At 43.1% G+C, this 21,026-nt stretch overlaps 1 protein-coding gene and 1 non-coding gene across 2 annotated transcripts in view; one reads left to right on the top strand and one right to left on the bottom strand.

The window, feature by feature from the left end:
• The window catches only part of ARHGEF37 (Rho guanine nucleotide exchange factor 37), a 64,948-nt gene that overhangs the window by 30,805 nt on the left and 13,117 nt on the right, over nt 1-21,026 (bottom strand). The window contains exons 2-3 of the mRNA XM_012453185.3: nt 8,973-9,169; nt 6,259-6,382 (exon numbers count right to left, since the gene is read on the bottom strand). Coding sequence (XP_012308608.2) covers nt 6,259-6,382; nt 8,973-9,169 — 321 coding nt within the window. The remainder of the gene's footprint in view (nt 1-6,258; nt 6,383-8,972; nt 9,170-21,026) is intronic.
• Nucleotides 1,168-1,272, top strand: LOC135270718 (U6 spliceosomal RNA). The gene has a single exon (XR_010338847.1). It is a non-coding gene; the product is annotated as a U6 spliceosomal RNA (small nuclear RNA).

Raw genomic sequence — 21,026 nt, 5'->3', positions numbered from 1 at the left:
GAAAGCTCCTGCCCATAAGGTTTATATTCTGGGGTGAGGAAGACAGATAATAAATAAATATATTACATATGTCAGGAATAATAAGTGCCATGAATTAAAATGAAGCCAAATAAAGAGTTAGAGAATGGTAGGGGATCTACTTGGAGAAGATCTCTCAGAAGATGTGAATGTCTACCAGAGACCAGAGGTAACCAGCCTTGGGAACAAGTAGGGGAAGAGCAGCACCCAGTATTAAGGAAGGACACCTGCAGAGGCCCTGAGGCAGGAAAGTGCTGGCTACAAGGGCATCAGCAAGAAGGTAAATGTGGCTGGTTGCAGTGGTTCAAGACTTAATCCCAGCACTTTGTAAGGCCAAGGCAGATGAATCACTTGAGGTCAGGAGTTTGAGACCAGCCTGGCCAACATGGTGAAACTCCATCTCTACTAAAAATACAAAAATTAGCTGGGCATGGCAGTGCATGCCTATAGTCCCAGCTGCTTGGGAGGCTGAGACAGGAGAATGACTTGACTCTGGGAGGTAGAGGTTGCAGTGAGCCAAGATTGCGCCATTGCACTCCAGCCTGGGCAACAGAATGAGACTCCATCTCAAAAAAAAAAAAAAACAAGAAGGCAAGTGCAGCTGGAGCAGGTGAACAAGGGCATAAAGTAGAGGAAATAAATCTCCAGATGGATAGCGTCAAAAAATAAAATAGGTTGGGTGCTGTGGCTCATACCTGGAATCCCAGCATTCTGAAAGGCCAAGGCGGGTGGATCATCACTTGAGGCCAGGAGTTTGAGACCAGCCTGGCCAACATAGCAAAACCTCATCTCTACTAAAGCAATACAAAAATTAGCCGGGCGTGGTAGCATGCACCTGTAATCCCAGCTACTCAGGAGGCTGAGGCAGGAGAATCGCTTGAACCCGGGAGGCAGAGGTTGTAGTGAGCTGAGACCCTGTACACCAGCCTGGTCAACAGAGCGAGACTCTGTCTCAAAAAACAAATTAATTAATTACATAAAAATAAAGTAGAGGAAATAAGCAGGAAACAGAAGCCAGATCATGTAGGGTCTCAAAATAAGTTAAGTGAAGTAAAGGATTCAGGTTTTATTCTAACAGTGGCAGGAAGCAACTGGAAGGTTTTGAGGAACGGTGACATGACCTGATTTCTGCTTAAAAGGATCATGCTGGTGCTCAATTTCAGCATCACATATACCAAGGTTGAAACAACATAGAGATTAGCATGGCACCTCTGCAAAAATGACATGCAAATTTGCAAAGTGTTTCATATTTTCAAATCAGAAACTAATGAGATTAGTTACCTATAGAGGGTGGACGGACTTGAGAGGAAGTGGTGAAGATGAAGAAAAACAAATGAACCACAAGAGGGCGGGTGGGGAACCAGGGACCACAGGAAGCCCAGCTGACCCTACTGCCTGCCAAAGCCATGTGCTGGACCTGTCATCTAGATCAGGTCCGTGTTGGGACACATCAGTTGGTGGCCAGAGGTGCATGGTCCAGCTCTCAGCAAAGATCCCCAGGGCCTACCCTTTCCCAGTGTCGGTTCAGCTGATGCCTAGCAAGGACTCCCAGGTGAAGCCCCTGGAGCCAGGCCGAACATGACCACCCCAAAACTGCAGCCAGGAAGAAGCTGTGTGAGAGGGAGATTAGCCAACTGCAGAGATGGCCACGCTAGGAGATAGTGTGGCATGACCGTGAGACCTAGGGCGGTTCCCACACTCTCCTCAACATGGGCAAGTCCTCAGGAATGAGTCAGACATGCCAAGGAAACTGTGTCATACCAGTGTGGCCAGAGGCAAGGGTGTTTCAGTAACTAAAGGATGGAGGAAAGTGAACTCCCAGAGAGCAGAGGGGTCCAAAGAGGCAAGAATGCCCATCACACCAAAGGAAATGTTTCCTCCCTGCTTGTCCTTCAACAGTCACAGATTAGCAAACAATTGATTCCTAGCATCAAAGGGACAGTTTAGCTGAGATTAGTCAGAAAGGAAGAAGGGGAGGCAGGATGGTCAAGACCTAGCTCTAGAATAGCTGGGTTCAAATACTAACTCTGCCTGGTCAAGCTGTGTGACCTCGGGAAAGTTACTTAGCCTCTCTGAGCCTCAGAGATGTCTTAGGTAAAATGGAGGTTATTAATAATAATCAACAAGTAATGATGTTATGAGAATTCAAAGAGCTACTTAATATTAAGTATGCTGCATCATTGTTGGCACAGAGATGGATACTATTTTCACACTCATTTTAAGGTGGCAGTAACTGGGACTCAGAAAGGAAAGAGGTTGTGGGTGGCAGGGCCTTGTTAGATTCCAAAACTCCTGCTGTAGCCACTAGCACTGCAGTGCTCAAACACAGTAGTCACCAGCCACATGTGGCTACTGGGCACTTGAAATACGGTAAACCCCAAATAAGACGTGCTGTCAGTATAAAAGATACTGTATTGCAAAAAGACTTCATACGAAACAAAAGTAACAAATGGCGAATGTTTATACTGATTACATGTTGCAATATTATTTTGGACATATTGAGTTAAATAAAAGAGATCATTGAAATTAATTTCAGTTGCTTCTTTTTCTTAATGTAGCTACTTGAAAATTTTAAATATTTGTAGCTCATGTCATATTTCCTTTTTTTTTTTTTTTTTTTTTGAGACAGAGTCTCACTCTGTTGCCCAGATTGGAGTGCAGTGGCATAGTCTCAGCTCTCTTCAACCTCCACCTCCTGGGTTCAAGCAATTTTCCTGCCACAGCCTCCCAAGTAGCTAGGACTAGAGATGTCCAATGCCATGCCCGACTAATTTGTGTAGTTTTAGTAGAGACGGGTTTCACTGTGTTGGCCAGTCTGGTCTCAAATTCCTGACCTCGTGATCCACCCGCCTTGGCCTCCCAAAGTGTTGGGATTACAGGCATGAGCCACCGTGCCCAGCCTCCCAAAAGTCTTTCAAAATGCTATTGCTAAGTCAAGAATTTGCAATCAGCCTGGCCAACATGGTGAAACCCAGTTGTGAATTGAAATACACAATTAGCCGGGTGTGCTAGCATACACCTGTAATCCCAGCTACCTGGGAGGCTGAGATATGAGAATCTCTTGAACCCATGAGGCGGAGGTTGCAGTAAGCCGAGATCACACCACTGTACTCCAGTCTGGGTGACAGAGGAAGACTGTCTCAAAACAAACAAAAAATTCTGTTGCTGTCCTACTGGGAAAAGGGCTCTCCTTGCATAGTAAGGCCTAGGGCCTAGAAGGGGAACAGAGAGTGAGCGAGCAGGGGCCAGAGCAGCCTAACCTAGCACACAGTTGCACTGAGGAGAAGGAAAGCCATGTGGATTATTTGGGCCTCTTTTTGGTAACCACAAGAGACAAAGGATGAGGAGGGGATTTTCTGAAGACTCTGTAAAGGCCAGGGAACAGGACTGCCAAATTTGCAGGGGAGAGAGGAGTACAGGATGCTCTGTTAAATTTGAATTTTAGATAAACAATGAATAATTTTTTAACATAAGCATTATCCCATGCAACATTTGGGACATACTTATACTAAAATTTAACTGAGCATCCTATATTTTATCTGGAAACTTTACAGAGAAGCAGTGAGGGCAGTCCCTGGAGACATCACCAGGTGTGATCAGGAGACAAAGTAGCATTTTGGCTCTGTGGGTCCAGCAGGAAGGCAGACTGAGAAGTGAGGACCTTTACAAGAAACCACATCGAATCCCAAACACGCAGCTGTGGAAGAGCCTGAGCTCCAAGTCCTCAGACCCTTAGAATGTTTTCAGCCTGAGGCTATATCAGTTTCCACTCAAGTAAGTGTTAATTATTAACAGAAATAATGATCAAATGATAAAAGAGAAACTACTTGTGAGAACATTTACAGACATTTTTTTTATTTTTGAGGCAGAGTCACTCTGTCACCCAGGCTGGAGTGCAGTGGCATGATCTCAGCTCACTGCAACCTCTGCCTCCTGGGTTCAAGAGATTCTCATGCCTCAGCCTCCCAAGTAGTTGGGATTACAAGTGTGTGCCACCATGCCTGGCTAATTTTTGTATTTTTAGTAGAGACGGACAGGGTTTCACCATGTTACCCAGGGTGTCTTGAACTCCTGACCTCAAGTGATCTGCCCACCTCAGATCCCTCCCAAAGTGCAGGGATTACAGGCGTGAGCCACCGTGCCTGACCTACAGGTACTTTTAAAAATCTTATTCTTTAATTTTTCATTCCTTTATCATTTACAGGGAATAGTAACTCACTCACATTGCTATTTTAATAAAGAACTATATTTTCAAAGGAATGATAAACACACAATACACACAGGCTTTATTCTCACCTTCTACCATGCAGAAGCAATTCAGTGTAGCAGTTGAGAGCCTTGACTCTCAAGGCCAACCACCTGCACTCAAATCCTGGCTCTGCCCCTAGCTGCGTGATTTGAAGCAGGTTCTTGCCTCTCTGTGCCAGATTCCTCAACTGTAAAATGAGATAATGGTATCTACCTTTCAGAGTTATTTTGAGATGAAGTAAATTAATATATGTGCATAAGAACAGTGGTTAGCATTTTGTAAACACTCAGAAAGTAGGTTTTTAAGATTTGTTTGTATATTTAGGCCAGGCATAGTGGCTCACACTTGTAATCCCAGCATTTTGGGAGGCCGAGGCAGGAGGATCACCTGAGGTCAGGAGTTCAAGACTAGCATGGCCAACATGGTGAAACCCTATCTCTACTAAAAATACAAAAATTAACCGGGCATGGTGGCAGGCACCTGTAATCCCAGCTACTCAGGAGGCAGGAGAATCGCTTGAACCCAGGAGGCAGAGGTTGCAGTGAGCTGAGATAGTGCCATTGCATTCTAGCCTGGGTGACAGAGTGAGACTCCATCTCAAAAAAATATGTATATATATTTGTTTGCATAATTGTTATTTTTAATCCCCATCCTCATTATTCATGTCCAGGATAGGGTAGAAGAGTGGTGGTGTAAAAGCCTGGGGGACTTGGGTGGCCACAGCAGTGGGTACCTTCTTCTCCTCCTCCCTGCCACTGTAGTGAATCTGGTACCCACCCATTCACCTTTATCTCCTGACTCCACTAGGAAACCCCACACCATGAGAATCCTGGCAGCAGATGGGATGAGACAGAAGGAGACAGGCATGAGGTTTGCACCCACTCCTCCCTTCTTTCTGCTCTGGTCATCCTCACCATTTCAGAATGAGGAGACTATCCTTCTTGGGAGGCTGAGGCAGGAGGATCCTTGAGGCTGGAAGGTAGAGGCTGCAGTGAGCCATGATTTTTCCATTGTACTCTAGCCTGGGCAACAGATTGAGATCCCATCTCAAAAAAAAAAAAATTGAAAGGAGACTCTCCTCGTTTCTCATCTGGGCCACAGTAAAGCCCCCAGCTAGTGTCGCTGCTTCCATTCTTACCACCCCCTCAAAGTCCGCTGTCCACAATAGCCAAAGAGATCTTTGAAAAACATAAATCAAACCATGTCACTTCCTCACTCAAAACTGTCCAAGGCTCCTTATCACAGTTAGAATAACTCCAAACTCCTTGCCATGACCTATAAAGCTGTGCATGATCTGGTCTTTGTGTGCCTCTTCTGTCTTATCCCCTAACAGTCTCCCCTCACTAATTTCCCTGGAGCCACATCAACCTTCTGTCTGTCCTTTAAACATTCTCAACTCATTCTTGCCTCAGGGCCTTTGCACAACTATGCTCTCTAGTCTCCCTCCGGATATTCTCAAGGCTAACTCCTTCCTGACACTCAGATCTCAGCTCATATGCTCCCTCCTCCAGAGGCCCTCCCTCACACCCAGAAGTTACCACAGCTATTTATTTCCTTCAAATTACAAATTATTACCTACAATTCTGTTGTCTATCTTCTGTCTCTCTCACTAACTTGTCAATCCCATGAGAATAGAAGCTCAGGCTCTCTTGTTGACCCTGTGACTGCACACTGCAATTGCTCAGTAAATAACTACTGGATGAATGAATGTGAAAGAGACACAGACTAAAGATTTAGCCGCATCATTAGCAATTATGTGACTGTGAGGATGTTCCTCTCTGTCTCTGGGGCTCAGTCTCTGTCTGTAAAGCAATAGGACTGGACTAGATGTTATTTGAGGGCCCTGCTGGCTCTGTTATGTTGTGTTTTGGAGATCCCCAAAACAGACTGCCATCGAGCTGCATTTCCCTGAAACTCTGGAGACAGTTAAACAGGGACCAATCACTGAGAACAATTCTAAGGCTGACAATTCTTCAAGTTTTTTTGCTTACCAACTAGCTGCACTTGTTCCTCTTTCTTGGAGGCTATCTCCTGCAGATCATGAAGGAATCTGCTGTTCACCTTGATGATATCATCAATGTTTGAGAACAGGACATCCAGATCTCCCTGCGGCAACTGGAAGGAACAAAGAAGCCATGGGTGGTCGTTGGGAGTTCCATAGAGTATATTTGCAGGCTTTCAAGAGTAGAACAGAACACTCACACCATTCCCATCACTCTGGAGAAGACTGGCTGCCCCAGTGGAATTTTGCCAGGATTTTGAAATGTTACAAATTAGATATTTTCATTACTCTACAAGAAGAGAGGAAGAGATGGAGTACTCAGTGCGAAAGGAAGCTGAACCGGAGTTTTAGCCTAGGTCTGCTGCCAGCTATCTTCTCTCAGTTTCCCCATCTGTCATCTGAGGGTGAGAAGTTAGACTTCTTTCCAGCGCTGACATACTTGGCACCAACCACCATGACCTCAAGATGCACTCTCCGGCTCCTATTAACCAGACTATATACCTGGTATATACCACTGTTTAAAAAGATGCAGGACATCTATATAAATGCACAAGCATGGAAGGATGGGCTGGACACACAAGTGGGAAAGCTAACTGCAGAACAATATCTAGAGTATGCTCTTGTTTTTGTTAAAATAAATAACAACATATACAGTCATGTACTGCATAATAACATTTTGATCAATGATGGACTGCATATACCAGGGTGATCTCATAGGATTATATCATATTTTCACTCTACCTTTTCTGTGTTTAGATACACAAATACTACTGTGTTGCAGTTGCCTTAGCATTCAGGGCAGTGACATGCTGTACAGATTTATAGCCTAGGAGCAATGGGCCATGCCATCCAGCCTGGGAGTGTCGTTGGCTATACCATCTAGGTTTGTGTAAGTGACCTTTGCACGTGATGAAATTGCCTAACTACGCATTTCTCAAAACATATCCCTGGTGTTATGTGACATATGACTGTATTTGTTTGTTTAATGCCTATGGAGAAAAATTCTAATTTCTGGAGGGTAAAATAAAACAAATACTTCACTTTCTGCATTAACTACTTTGGTATTTCATTCATTGAAGAAAGACTAATTTTAAGTCCATTATTTATTTGTCATGACTGGGATATACTGAACTAAACAGAATCTTTGCCCTAATGGAGCTCAAATGCGAGGAGATGCTTGAAACGTAGCAAGCAAGAGCCTGCATGATTTCTGAAACCAGAAGAAGGAAATGTACAAAGTGACCACTATAATAGAAACCCTCATAGTGATAATTTCTTCATGTCATCACCCTGCAAATAAGACAATTAGAATGCAGGTCATGGCTGGGTGTGGTGGCACGTGCTTGTAATCCTAGCTAATCAGGAGTCTGCCTTGGGAGGCTGAGATGGGAGGATCACTTGAGCCTGGTAGTTTGAGACCAGACTGGGCAATGCAGTGAGACCTTGTCTCTTAAAAAAAAAAAAAAAAAAAAAAAAAGTCTGCCTCCAGCTTTCCTGGGTAATTAGAGCCTCTCCCTGGCCTTTTGGGCTCCCCTGCCTGAATGCAGGGGCTGTGGTTGGAGACCCGAAGAGGGGACAGAGCCCAGCCCCTCTCCTGTGGCTGAACAGGCCTCTGTGTCCATGACACCTATCTTCTGGGCCTGGGGGCTGTAGGCATATGTCCTCCCTGCTGGCTCCTCCAGCCACTGCTTCTTGACACTCTTGAAACTCTTCCCTAAGGAGTCAGTCCCCCAGAGGCCTAGCAGGGAATCCTGTTGTATCTGCACTTTGGGTTTTAGTTTCAAGGCTCCATTAGGTACAGCTTGCATTTCAGGATGTGTGGAAAGCTTGAGTGAGGGCTGCCCTGGTTTGTCATAGCTCCACCTTCTTTAGAGGGTGAGGGCTGTTGGAGACTCCCCCATCCACATCAGCTGCCTACATCAGCTCAGCACTACACATCTCTAGATGATCCCCAAGACAGCTAGTGCCTCCTGGCCTTCCTGCACCAGGCCAAAGGGCACCCCAGAGGACGCTGGATCCCTTTCCTCTTCTGGGTTGAAGGATCTCTCTATATATGTATGTCTATAAATATTGTTTATATATATATATATGTGTGTGTGTGTGTGTGTGTATATATATATAATAGAGATTTTTGTTTTTGAAATTCTGGTAGAAAAGTTAAAAAAAAAAAAAAAGCAAATGCTATTGATTTATTTCAGGGTGCCCAAAGAGGCTGGAGTCAATTTTTGGTACTAGGAGAGTCACCAAATGCATTTCCTGACTTTTAAGCATTTCCTTGTTGGAAGCCACAGAGAGCCAGGCCAAGTTGCTGACAGTGACTTTGCAGATTGAATAAAGAGACCCTTGAAGGGGAAGCAGGAAAAAGAAGGAGGAGGAGGAGAATAATAATATAGGTCAGTTTAAGCAATCTATTCCAAACTTGAAACAGGCTTGTTCATTAGCTCACATAGTTCTCCCAGGTGATTATTCCTCTCCCCAGTTAGCCGAGGAATATACTAAGACTCTAAGCCATGGAAGGCCTTGCTGGAGGTTGCATGGCCAATGAATGGAAGCACTGGAGTTTTACATCCAGGTCTGTCAGACTTCACAAACACCATGCTTCCTTTCTATCAAGCTTGCCCCAGGAATGGATGGGAAGTCTCAGAAGCTGAGACCCACATTTGCCCCTATAAAGACAGGCTGTGTGTGACCCCACCCAAGTACCTGCTGGAGGCGGCTCCTGATGTCAGAGGCACAGAGATGGAGCAAGTGCAAGTAGGAGACCTCGGTGTTGATGAGCTCCTGGACAGCCAGCCTCTGATGAAGCAGCAATCTGTCCTCAGAGGCCCTGTCTTCCCCGTCCGGACTCCCTGACCTGGAGGATGGCTCGTCGGCTCCATGCTTGGCCATGTCAGCAGGTTCTAGGAAAAGCAAAACCATCCTACTCACTGAATATTTGTTGGGACATGCTGTCTCTAATTCAATGACAATTACTCATCAAGAGACCTAAAAATATCGTGATCTGCAAACAGAGTCAAATGAACTGTTTATTAGCATTTGTAGGCAAGAGCTGAACAATATTAAAAGGTAGGTAACAGCTCTGATAATTCTTGACATTTTAGGTGGTGGCTCACACCTGTAATCCCAGCACTTTGAGAGGTCAAGGTGGGTGGATCACCTGAGGTCCAGAGTTCAAGACCAGCCTGGCCAACATGATGAAATCCCATCTCTACTAAAAATACAAAAATGGCTGGGCGCGGTGGCTCACACCTATAATCCCAGCACTTTGGGAGGCCGAGGTGGGCGGATCACGAGGTCAAGAGATCAAGACCATCCTGGCCAACATGGTGAAATCCCGTCTCTACTGAAAAATACAAAAATTAGCTGGGAGTGGTAGCATGAGAGGCTGAGGCAGGAGAATTGCTTGAACCTTGGAGCCAGAGGTTGCAGTGAGCCAAGATTATGCCACTGCACTCCAGCCTCCGCAACAGAGCGAGACTGTGTTTAAAAAAAAAAAAGAAAAAAATTAAAAGAATAAATAATTCTTAATCCAAGCACTTTGGAGGCCAAGGCAGGCAGATCACCTGAGGTCAGGAGTTCAAGACCAGCCTGACCAACATGGTGAAACCCCATCTTAAAAAAAAAAAAAAAAAAGAAAGAAAGAAAAAAATAATAATGCTTGACATTTTAAATTCATTTCCCAGGACTCAGACAATGTGCTTGCCTGGCTTTTCTTCTATTTCCAATTCAGCTCTTGACCTAGATTTCTTTATCTGGTGCAGCTGAATCTCTTTCACCCTCTCCCAGTGGTCCCCCTACACCCCACCCCACCAGCTACCCCTTTCAGGCCTTACTACCCATCACCTGGACTATTTCCACAGCCTCCAGAGCCATCCTTCCAAATCCACACTCCTCTCCCGCCACCCCCACACCCGTTCTTCCTGGACACGCTTCCAGTTTAAACTCCCTGAAACAAAGCTTGTGATCATGGAATGCGTTGTAAGACTTTAGTAGCTTCCTGCTGCTCAATGATCTGATTCCAACCTCATTTCCCCTTCACAGACTGTACTCCAGGCTCCAACTTCATTTCCCCTTCACAGGTTGTACTGCAGCGGAGAGTTGAGGGCTCTTGTCCATACCTGCATTGGCATTTCCTGCTTTTGTACCTGCTGTGCCCCTTCCTGTGTTCCTATCCCCTAACAGTCACTTTTTTTTTTAACAGTCACTTTTTTTTTTTAAACAGTCACTTATTTAAGGCCGCTCTTGATCCTCCCCTCATTTCCTCACTCCCACCAGCTCCACTCTTCTTCTCTGAAACTCCTACAATCCTTTATCTCTAACTTTTAAAGTATCAACAGGCCGGGAGTGGTGGCTCATGCCTGTAATATCATCATTTTGGGAGGCCAAGGTGGGTGGATCACCTGAGGTCAGGAGTTCAAGACCAGCGTGGCACCACATCTCTACTAAAAATACAAAAATTAGCTGATCGTGGTGGCACACACCTGTAATCCCAGCTACTTGGGAGGCTGAGGCAGGAGAATCACTTGAACCCAGGAGATGGAGGTTGCAATGAGCTGAGATCATGCCACTGCACTCCATCCTGGGGGACAGAGCAAGACTTCATCTCAAAAAAGTAGTAATAATAATAAAGTATCAAGGGCAATACCATGGACAAGATTATCTGAAAAACTTTCCTACCACAAAACACAGGAATGCTAGATCAGCTATAATAAACTCCTTTTAATTGCATGTCAGAGCTTGTAAGAAAGGAAAAGAAATTACTAGGGCCCTCAAACAGGGATTTGAAAACTAGGGTGGGGAGCAGCTGAGCTGATGCAGCGGTGGCCCAAAGTAGAGGCGTGTGCAGGGAAGAGAGCATTTGAAGCTCAGTGAACCAGAGACTTGGGCATTAGTGCCCAGGTAGGAACAGGAGACAAGCTCCTTCACAGAACTGTCCCCTCCCCCAACAAGGACTTCAGTGAAATGGTGGATCAGGAAAAAAAACATGCAGCCATCCACACAGAAGATGACAAAGACAATTCATCCTGTCTTGGGTTCTGGGTGAGAAAAAAAGATCTCCTTCATAACACAAATTCATAACAACAGACCTGCCTTCACTGGGTTTAGGTTCAAATCGACGCTACGCATGTGGTCCAAGTGGCCCAAAGCTGAGAAATTTACACAAAAAGAAATCTTGGATTCTAAGTGACCATAACAAAATGAAATGTTTCCAGAAAGACATGTCTTTAACCTAGGCAACAGAGAACCATGTCCTGAAGATAAGTTTGGAACCAAAAATTATAAGAATGCCCCTGTGAGGCCAGGCACGGTGGCTCACGCCTGTAATCCCAGCACTTTGGGAGGCCGAGGCGGGTGGATCACGAGGTCAAGAGATCGAGACCATCCTGGTCAACATGGTGAAACCCCGTCTCTACTAAAAACACAAAAAATTAGCTGGGTATGGTGGTGCGTGCCTGTAATCCCAGCTACTCAGGAGGCTGAGGCAGGAGAATTGCTTGAACCTAGGAGGCGGAGGTTGCAGTGAGCCGAGATCGCGCCATTGCACTCCAGCCTGGCTAACAAGAGCGAAACTCCATCTCAAAAAAAAAAAAAAAGAATGCCCCTGTGAGTACCAGCAGAAATAACAAGAGCAGGAGTAAACCCCAAGAGTGTCAGATAACCAATCAGTCAGATACAGGCCAAAACAGAAATGCGGAAGGAGGAAAGACATAGAACAAAAAATAGAGACCTGTATAATGTTTTACAAGTATCAGATAGGGCTGGGCATAGTGGCGCATGTCTGTAATCGCAAAATTTTGGGAGGCCAAGGCAGGAGGCTTGCTTGAGTCCAGGAGTTCAAGACCAGCCTAGGCAACATAGTGAGACTTCATCTCTACAAAAAAAATTTTTGTTTGTTTTTTGAAATGGAGTTTCACTTTTGTTGCCCAGGTTGGAGTGCAATGGCACGATCTCGGCTCACCGCAACCTTCGCTTCCTAGGTTCAAGCAATTCTTCTGCCTCAGCCTCCGGAGTAGCTGGGATTACAGGGGTGAGCCACCATGCCTGGCTAATTTTGTATTTTTAGTAGAGACAGGGTTTTTCCATGTTGGTCAGGCTGATCTCGAACTCCCGACCTCAGGTGATCCACCCACCTCGGCCTCTCAAAGTGCTGGGATTACAGTCGAGAGCCACGGCGCCCGGCCAGAAAAAAAACTTTTTTTTAATTAGTCAGGCATGGCGGCACACGCCTATGGTCCCAGCTACTCAGGAGGCTGAAGTGGGTGGATCACTTGAGCCCAGGAGGTGGAAGTTGCAGTTAGCCAAGGTTGCACCACTGCACTTGGGTGACAGAGTGAGACCCTGTCTCAAAAAAAAAAAAAAGTACCAAAATAGAATTCACAGAAATTAAAAATTTGGTCTTTGAAATTAAAAACTGAATAGATTAAACAAATGTTTAGGAAAGAGAACTAGTAAAGGGGCAGATAGAGCTGAAGAAATTATTCAGACTCCTAAACATAGAAAAGCATGGAAAATATGAGAGAGAATTTAAGGGATACGAATATTGAAAGAAAAAGGTCCATGTAACAAACAAGAGTTCTGATGGCAAGAATGGAAAGAGTGAGGAGAGGCAATATTTGAAGAGATGAAATTAAGAATTATTCAGAATTTAAATATATGTGTATACACACACACACACACACATATATATAAAAGACATGAATACTTAGATCCAGGAAGTGAAAGTCTCAATAGGATAACTTTTTTAAAAATTCCACATCTGGCCGGGCGCGGTGGCTCACGTCTATAATCCCAGCACTTTGGGAGGCCGAGGCGGGTGGATCACGAGGTCAAGAGATTGAGACCATCCTGGTCAACAAGGTGAAACTCTGTCTCTACTAAAAATACAAAAATTAGCTGGGCATGGTGGCGCACGCCTGTAGTCCCAGCTACTCGGGAGGCTGAGGCAGGAGAATTGCCTGAACCCAGGAGGCGGAGGTTGCGGTGAGCCGAGATCGCGCCATTGCACTCCAGCCTGGGTAACAAGAGCGAAACTCCGTCTCAAAAAAAAAAAAAAAAAAAATTCCACATCTAAATAAGTTGAGGAAAAACTGTAGAACCTTGAAGGCCTCGAGAATTTACATCTTATGGTCCCATTCTCAGAAAACTACTTGAGAATGTGCTTCACTAAAAAAAGAAATAAATCAAGAAAGAGAAAGACATAGGATCACTTCAGACATTCTGCTTCTAAAAAAAAAAAAAAAGACATGGAAAACTGTCAATCCCACACTGGAGAAAGGCAAGGAAATCCCCAGGATAGGTGAAAAGAAATCCTAGGGTTGACTGCTGACTCCAGGCAGAGGGTAAACAGTCTGAACTAGAGCACTCGAGAAGATTCTAGAATATCTTGAGAGCAGATTTATTGAATTGGTATAGAATTCAGTGTTTAATTAGGTATAACTATACAGGTAATATGTAGAAAATGAAGAAACAAACCAACAAACAGAACAATTATTATAATAACTTTTAAATTTAAAACATTGTGCAAAAAAACAAAGTGTTTCTATTTTGCTAACTGGTAAAAGGATGGTCCATGGGATAATGGAAAATTGGTTTCCCATATAGAAAAATAAGTAAGTACAATCCCACATCATGCCCAAAATAATTTCCAGATGGTTTAAATACCTAAATGTTAAATGTGAAACTCTTATTTTTAGAAGAAAGCATAGGAAAATATGTTTATGTTCTTCAGATGGGAAGGATTTTTTAAACAAAACACAGAGTGTACAAACCCCAACAGAAAAGATTGTAGCCAGGTGCGGTGGCTCATGCCTGTAATCCCAGCACTTTGGGAGGCCGAGGCGGGTGGATCACCTGATGTCAGGAATTTGAGACCAGCCTGGCCAACATGGTGAAACCCCGTATCTAGTAAAAATAAAAAAAATTAACTAGGCATGGTAGTGGGCACCTGTAATCCCAGCTACTTGGGAGACTGAGGCAAGAGAATCGCTTGAACCCAGGATACAGTGGTTATGGTGACCTGAGATCTCGCCACTGCTCTCCAGCCTGAGTGACAGAGCAAGACTCTGAAGCAAGAAATAAAAAAAAAATTGGATAGAGTAAGATACACAGTTGTACCACAACATCCCTCATGTTGCCTTTTCACCTCATTCGCTCCAGTCCCCCATCCCAGCCTAACCCTTGGCAACCACAAATCTGTTCTCCATTTCTATGATGATGTCTTTTCCAGAAATTCATGTAAATGGAATCTTTTAGGATTGGCTTCGTTCAATCAGCATTAATTCCCTGGAGATTCATGTAAATTGTGGGTATCAATAGTTGTAGTTCCTTCCCTTTCATTGCTGAGTAACTGAGATGCTTTGTTTAAAAAAGTACAAAGGAAACATGGCAAAAATGTTAAAGCTAGGAGGTAAGTACGTGGGTATTTGTTGTTTTATGCTTTGTTATTTTTTGGATGGCTAAAATACTTCATAATATTTAAAATGGCATGGATTCTATGTAACCTTGTGCTCAGGGTACTCATTTTCCTGGCTAGACACTAAGCTCTTGGAGGCAAGATTCATCTTGTATCATCTTGTATCCTCTTCTGTACCTCACAATGCCGATGATTATACTATTTGTTACATAAATGGTTCTTGTGGATGTATCAGTAGCTGTTGAATTTTCTGTCTTAGGCTGAAAGCACTGATCTGAGAGCACATAAATGGGTGTTTGGGGAGGGCAGGGCTGAACAGAGGGCAAAGGGCCCAGAAAGATCCTGGAACAAATCTGTCTGAGGCACAGCTCTGTTCTAGCTCCTGAACACACCCCGTGGTCTGCTGATTTGTCCCTGGCCTGAATTGCAACATTCACTACCTGTGCACAGCTTCTCTAGAAAGATCCCCAGAGAATTTCAGGAAAGCTATTCAGGTTCCACAACTCAAAGCTATTGCTAAACACATAAAATCATGAGAATTGCTGGGTGGGGTAAAAAAGAAAAAAAGAGAGAGAGAAATACTTTACAGAGAACTACTAAAGACTTAAAATAGCATTAATTTTCACTTGGGTTAATTGCAATCTAGAAAGCAGGCCTGGCAAAACCTCTCTGTAGCAGCATATGTTATCCCTTAAATTATAGCCTGTGTAATGGAAAAAAATCACATTGTTATTTGTTTAAAAACATCATACCCGGCCAGTGCAGTGGCTCACGCCTGTAATCCCAGCACTTTGGGAGGCCGAGGTAGGTGGATCACCTGAGGTCAGGAGTTCAAGACCAGCCTGGGCAACATGGTGAGACCCCATCTCTATAAAACAAAACAAAACAAAACAAAACAAATTTTAAAAAATCAATCAATCAAACAAACAAACAAAAAAAAAAACAAAAGAAAAAAATCATACCCTTACTTGATCATTACACATTGTATTATAGGTATCAAAATATCACATATACTCCCCCAAAATGTACAACTATTATATATCCATCTAAAATGGCATGAAAAATAAACTAATAATTGTTTAAAGGAAAAATATGTTAATCAGTAATAAAAAGAAATGATGTATAATTGACCTTTGAACAACATGGATTTGAACTGCATGGTTCCACTTATACACAGGATTTCTTCTGTCTCTGCCACCCCTGAGACAGCAAGACCAACCCCTCCTCTTCCTCAGCCTACTCAATATAAAGACCACAGGGTGAAGACCTTTACAATGTTCCACTTCCACTTAATGAATAGTAAACACATTTTCTCTTCTCCATGATTTTTAAAATAATGTTATTTTCTCTAGCTTACTTAAAGAATATAGTATATAATACATATAACATACTGTGTTAATCAACTGTTTATGTTATCAGTAAGGCTTCCAGTGAACAGTGGGCTATTAGCAGTTAAGTTTTTGGTGAGTCAGAAGTTATAAGTGGATTTTCCACTATACAGGTTGATGCCCCCAAACCCATGTTCAAGGACCAACTGTATTGGTATGTCCTACAACATAAACGAATTTTTTGGTTGTTTGTTTTTTGAGATGGAGTCTCTCGCTCTGTCGCCCAGGCTGGAGTGTAGTGGTGTGATCTCTTCTCTCTGCGACCTCCACCTCCCAGGTTCAGGCAATTCTCCTACCTCAGTCTCCTGAGTAGCTCGGATTACAGGCATGCACCACCACACCCAGCTAATTTTTGTATTTTCAGTAGAGACAGGTTTTCACCATGTTAGGCTGGTCTCAAAATCCTAACCTCGTGATCTGCCTGCCTCATCCTCCCAAAGTGCTGGGATTACAGGCATGAGCCACCCCGCCTGGCCACATAAGTGAATCTTAAAAACATGCTTAGTGAAAAAAGGCAATCACAAAAGACCACATATTTTATTATTGCATTTATATGAAATGACCAGAATAGGCAAATGTATAGAAACAGAAAGACTGGCAATTGCCTTAGGCTGAGGGAATGGAAAATTAGAGATTGGAGCTAAAGGGTGAAAGGTTTTCTGGGAGGATGATGAAAATGTTCTAAACTCATTGTGGTGATAGATGCACACAAGTCTGTGAATATACTAGAAACCATTGATTTGTACACTTTAAATGGGCAAACCATATGATATGAATTATATCTCAATAAAGCTGTTACCAGACAGATCCAAGATGGCCAAATAGGAGCAGCTCAGGATTGCAGCTCCCAGCAAAACAGCAGAAGGACTGCAGGGAAGTTCACACGGGAGCTGGGTGGAGGCTACAGCAGCTCAGCAAAGCCTTTGCAGGCAGACTGTGACTAGACTGCCTCCTTGTTGGGCAGGGCAGCCCTAAAAAAAGGCAGCAGCATGACAGAAACTTATAAATAAAGCCCTAACTCTCTGGGACAGAGCACCTGGGAAAAAAGGCAGTTATGAGTTCCACTATAGCAGACTTAAACTTACATGCCCAGCAGCTCTGAATGAACAATGGAGCTCACAGCTCAGCACTTGAGCTCCTATAAAGGACAGACTGTCTCCTCAAGCAGCTCCCTGATCCCCATATATCCAGAGAGTCACCTCATAAAGGAGAGCTCAGACTGACATCTAGAGGGTATCCTTCTGGGACAAAGATAGCAGAAGAAGAAACTGGCAGCAACCCTTACTGTCCTGCAGCTGCTGCAGGTGACCCCAGGCAAGCAGGGCCTGGAGTGGACCTCAGCAGTCCTACAGCAGAGGGGCCTGACTGTTAGAAGAAAAAGTAAGAAACTGAAAGATACAACTTCATCATCAACAAACTGGACGTCCACTCAGAGACCCCATCTGAAAGTCAACAACTACAAAGACGACAGGTAGATAAATCCACAAAGATGGGAAGAAACCAGCGCAAAAAGGATGAAAACACCCGAAACCAGAACACCTCTCCTCCTACAAGGGATCACAACTCCTCACCAGCTAGGGAACAAGGCTGGATGAAGAATGAGTGTGATGAATTGACAGAAACAGGCTTCAGAAGGTGAGTAATAAGAAACTTCTATGAACTAAAAGAACACGTTCTAACCCAATGCAAAGAAACTAAGAACTTTGAAAAAAGATTTGACGAAATGCCAACAAGAATAAACAGCACAGAGAGGAATATAAGTGAATTGATGGAGCTGAAAAACACAACACAAGAACTTCGCGAAGCATACACAAGTTTCAACAGCCAAATTGACCAAGCAGAAGAAAGGATATCAGAGGTCGAAGATCAACTCAATGAAATAAAATGAGAAGGTAAGATTAGAGAAAAAAGGGTAAAAAGGAATGAACAAAGTCTCCAAGAACTATGGGACTATGTGAAAAGACCTAATCTACGTTTGATAGGTGTACCTGAATGTGACGGAGAGAATGAATCCAAACTGGAAAATACTCTTCAGGATATTATCCAGGAAAACTTCCCTAACTTAACAAGGCAGGCCAATATTCAAGTCCAGGAAATACAGAGAACACCACAAAGATATTCCTCAAGAAGAGCAACCCCAAGGCACATAATCATCAGATTCACCAGGGTTGAAATGAAGAAGAAAATGCTAAGGGCTGCCAGAGAGAAAGGTCGGGTTACCCACAAAGGGAAGCCCATCAGACTCAAAGCAGATCTCTCAGCAGAAACTCTACAAGCCAGAAGAGAGTGGGGGCCAATATTCAACATCCTTAAAGAAAAGAACTTTCAACCCAGAATTTCATATCCAGTCAAACTAAGCTTCATAAGCGAAGGAGAAATAAAATCCTTTGCGAACAGGCAAGTACTCAGAGATTTCATCACCACCAGGCCTGCTTTACAAGAGCTCCTGAAAGAAGCACTAAACATAGAAAAGAACAACCAGACCAGCCACTCCAAAAACATACCAAATGGTAAAGAGCATTGACACAATGAAGAAACTGCATCAACTAATGGGCAAAACAGCCAGCTAGCATCAAAATGGCAGGATCAAATTCACACATAACAATATTAACCCTAAATGTAAATGGGCTAAATGCCCCAATCAAAAGACACAGACTGGCAAATTGGATAAAAAGTCAAAACCCATCAGTGTGCTGTATCCAGGAAACCCATCTCACATGCAAGGATACGCAAAGTCTCAAAATAAAGGGATGGAGGGAGACTTACCAAGCAAATGGAGAGCAAAAAAAAAGCAGGAGTTGCAATTCTTGTCTCTGATAAAATAGACTTTAAAGCAACAAAGATCAAAAGAGACAAAGAAGGACATTACATAATGGTAAAAGGATCAATACAACAAGAAGAGCTAACGATCCTAAATATATACGCACCCAATACAGGAGCACCCAGATACATAAAGCAAGTTCTTAATGACTTACAAAGAGACTTAGACTCCCACACAGTAATAGTGGGAGGCTTTAACACCCTATTGTCAATATTAGACAGATCAACGAGACAGAAAATTAACAAGGATATCCAGGACTTGAACTCAGACCTAGACCAAGCAAACCTAATAGACATTTACAGAACTCTCCACCCCAAATCCACGGAATATATATTCTTCTCAGCACCCATCACATCTACTCTAAAATTGACCACATAATTGGAAGTAAATCACTCCTCAGCAAATGCAAAAGAACGGAAATCATAACAAACAGTCTCTCAGACCACAGTGCAATCAGGTTAGAACTCAGAATTCAGAAACTAACTCAGAACCGCACAGCTTCATGGAAACTGAACAACTGGCTCTTGAAGGTTGACTGGATAAACAATGAAATGAAGACAGAAATAAAGATGTTCTTTGAAACCAACGAGAACAAAGACACAACATACCAGAATTTCTGGGACACATTTAAAGCAGTGTCTAGAGGAAAATATATAGCAATAAATGCCCACATGAGAAGCAAGGAAAGATCTAAAATTGACACCCTATCATCAAAATTGAAAGAGCTAGAGGAGCAAGATCAAAAAAACTCAAAACCTACCAGAAGACAAGAAATAACTAAGATTAGAGCAGAACTGAAGGAGATAGAGACACAAAAAAATCCCTTCAAAAAATCAATAAATCCAGGAGCTGGTTTTTTGAAAGATAAACAAAATAGACAGACCACTAGACAGATTAACAAAAAAGAAAAGAGAGAATAATCAAATAGATGCAATAAAAAATGAAAAAGCGGATATCACCACAGATTCCACAGAAATACAAACCATCATCAGAGATTATTACAAACAACTCTATGCACATAAACTAGTAAACCTGGAAGAAATGGATAAATTCCTGGACACTTGCATCCTCCCAAGCCTAAACCAGGAAGAAGTCAAAACCCTGAATAGACCAATAACAAGGGCAGAAGTTGAAGTGGCAATTAAGAGCCTACCACCCAAAAAAGCCCAGGTCCAGATGAGTTCACAGCCGAATTTTACCAGACATACAAGTAGGAGCTGGTACCATTCCTTCTGAAATGATCCCAAACAATCCAAAAAGAGGGAATCCTTCCCAAATCATTTTATGAGACCAACATCATCCCGATGCCAAAACCCGGCAGAGACTCAGCAAGAAAAGAAAACTTCAGGCCAATATCCATGATGAACATAGATGCAAAAATCTTCAATAAAATACTGGCAAACCGATTGCAACAGCACATCAAAAAGCTTATCCACCATGATCAAGTAGGATTCATCCCGGGGATGCAAGGCTGGTTCAACATACACGAGTCTATAAATGTAATTCACCACATAAACAGAACCAAAGACAAAAACCACATGATTATCTCAATTGATGCAGAGAAGGCCTTTGACAAAATTCAATAGCCCTTTATGCTAAAAACCCTCAATAAACTAGGTATTGATGGAACGTATCTCAAAATAATAAAAGCTATTTACAACGAACCAACAACCAGTATCATACTGAATGGGCAAAAACTGGAAGCATTCCCTTTGAAATGTGGCACTAGACAAGGATGCCCTCTCTCACCACTCCTATTCAATATAGTACTGGAAGTTCTAGCAAGAGCAATCAGGCAAGAAAAAGAAATAAAGGGTATTCAAATAGGAAAGGAGGAAGTCAAATTGTCTCTATTTGCAGATGACATGATTGTATATTTAGAAGACCCCATCGTCTCAGCCCAAAATCTCCTAAAACTGATAAGCAACTTCAGCAAAGTCTCAGGATACGAAATCAATGTGCAAAAATCACAAGCATTCCTATATACCAATAACAGACTTAAAGAGAGCCAAATCAAGAACAAACTGCCATTCACAATTGCTACAAAGAGAATAAAATACCTAGGAATACAACTAACAAGGAACATAAAGGACCTCTTCAAGGAGTACTACAAACCACTGCTCAACAAAATAAGA

The sequence above is a fragment of the Aotus nancymaae genome, unplaced genomic scaffold (assembly GCF_030222135.1).
Source record: "Aotus nancymaae isolate 86718 unplaced genomic scaffold, 86718_ANA_hifiasm-v0.15.2.pri h1tg000064l_1, whole genome shotgun sequence".
Taxonomy (NCBI): Eukaryota; Metazoa; Chordata; class Mammalia; order Primates; family Aotidae; genus Aotus; species Aotus nancymaae.
Note: the sequence above shows the minus strand (reverse complement) of the source record. Positions and strands in the feature narration are given on the sequence as shown.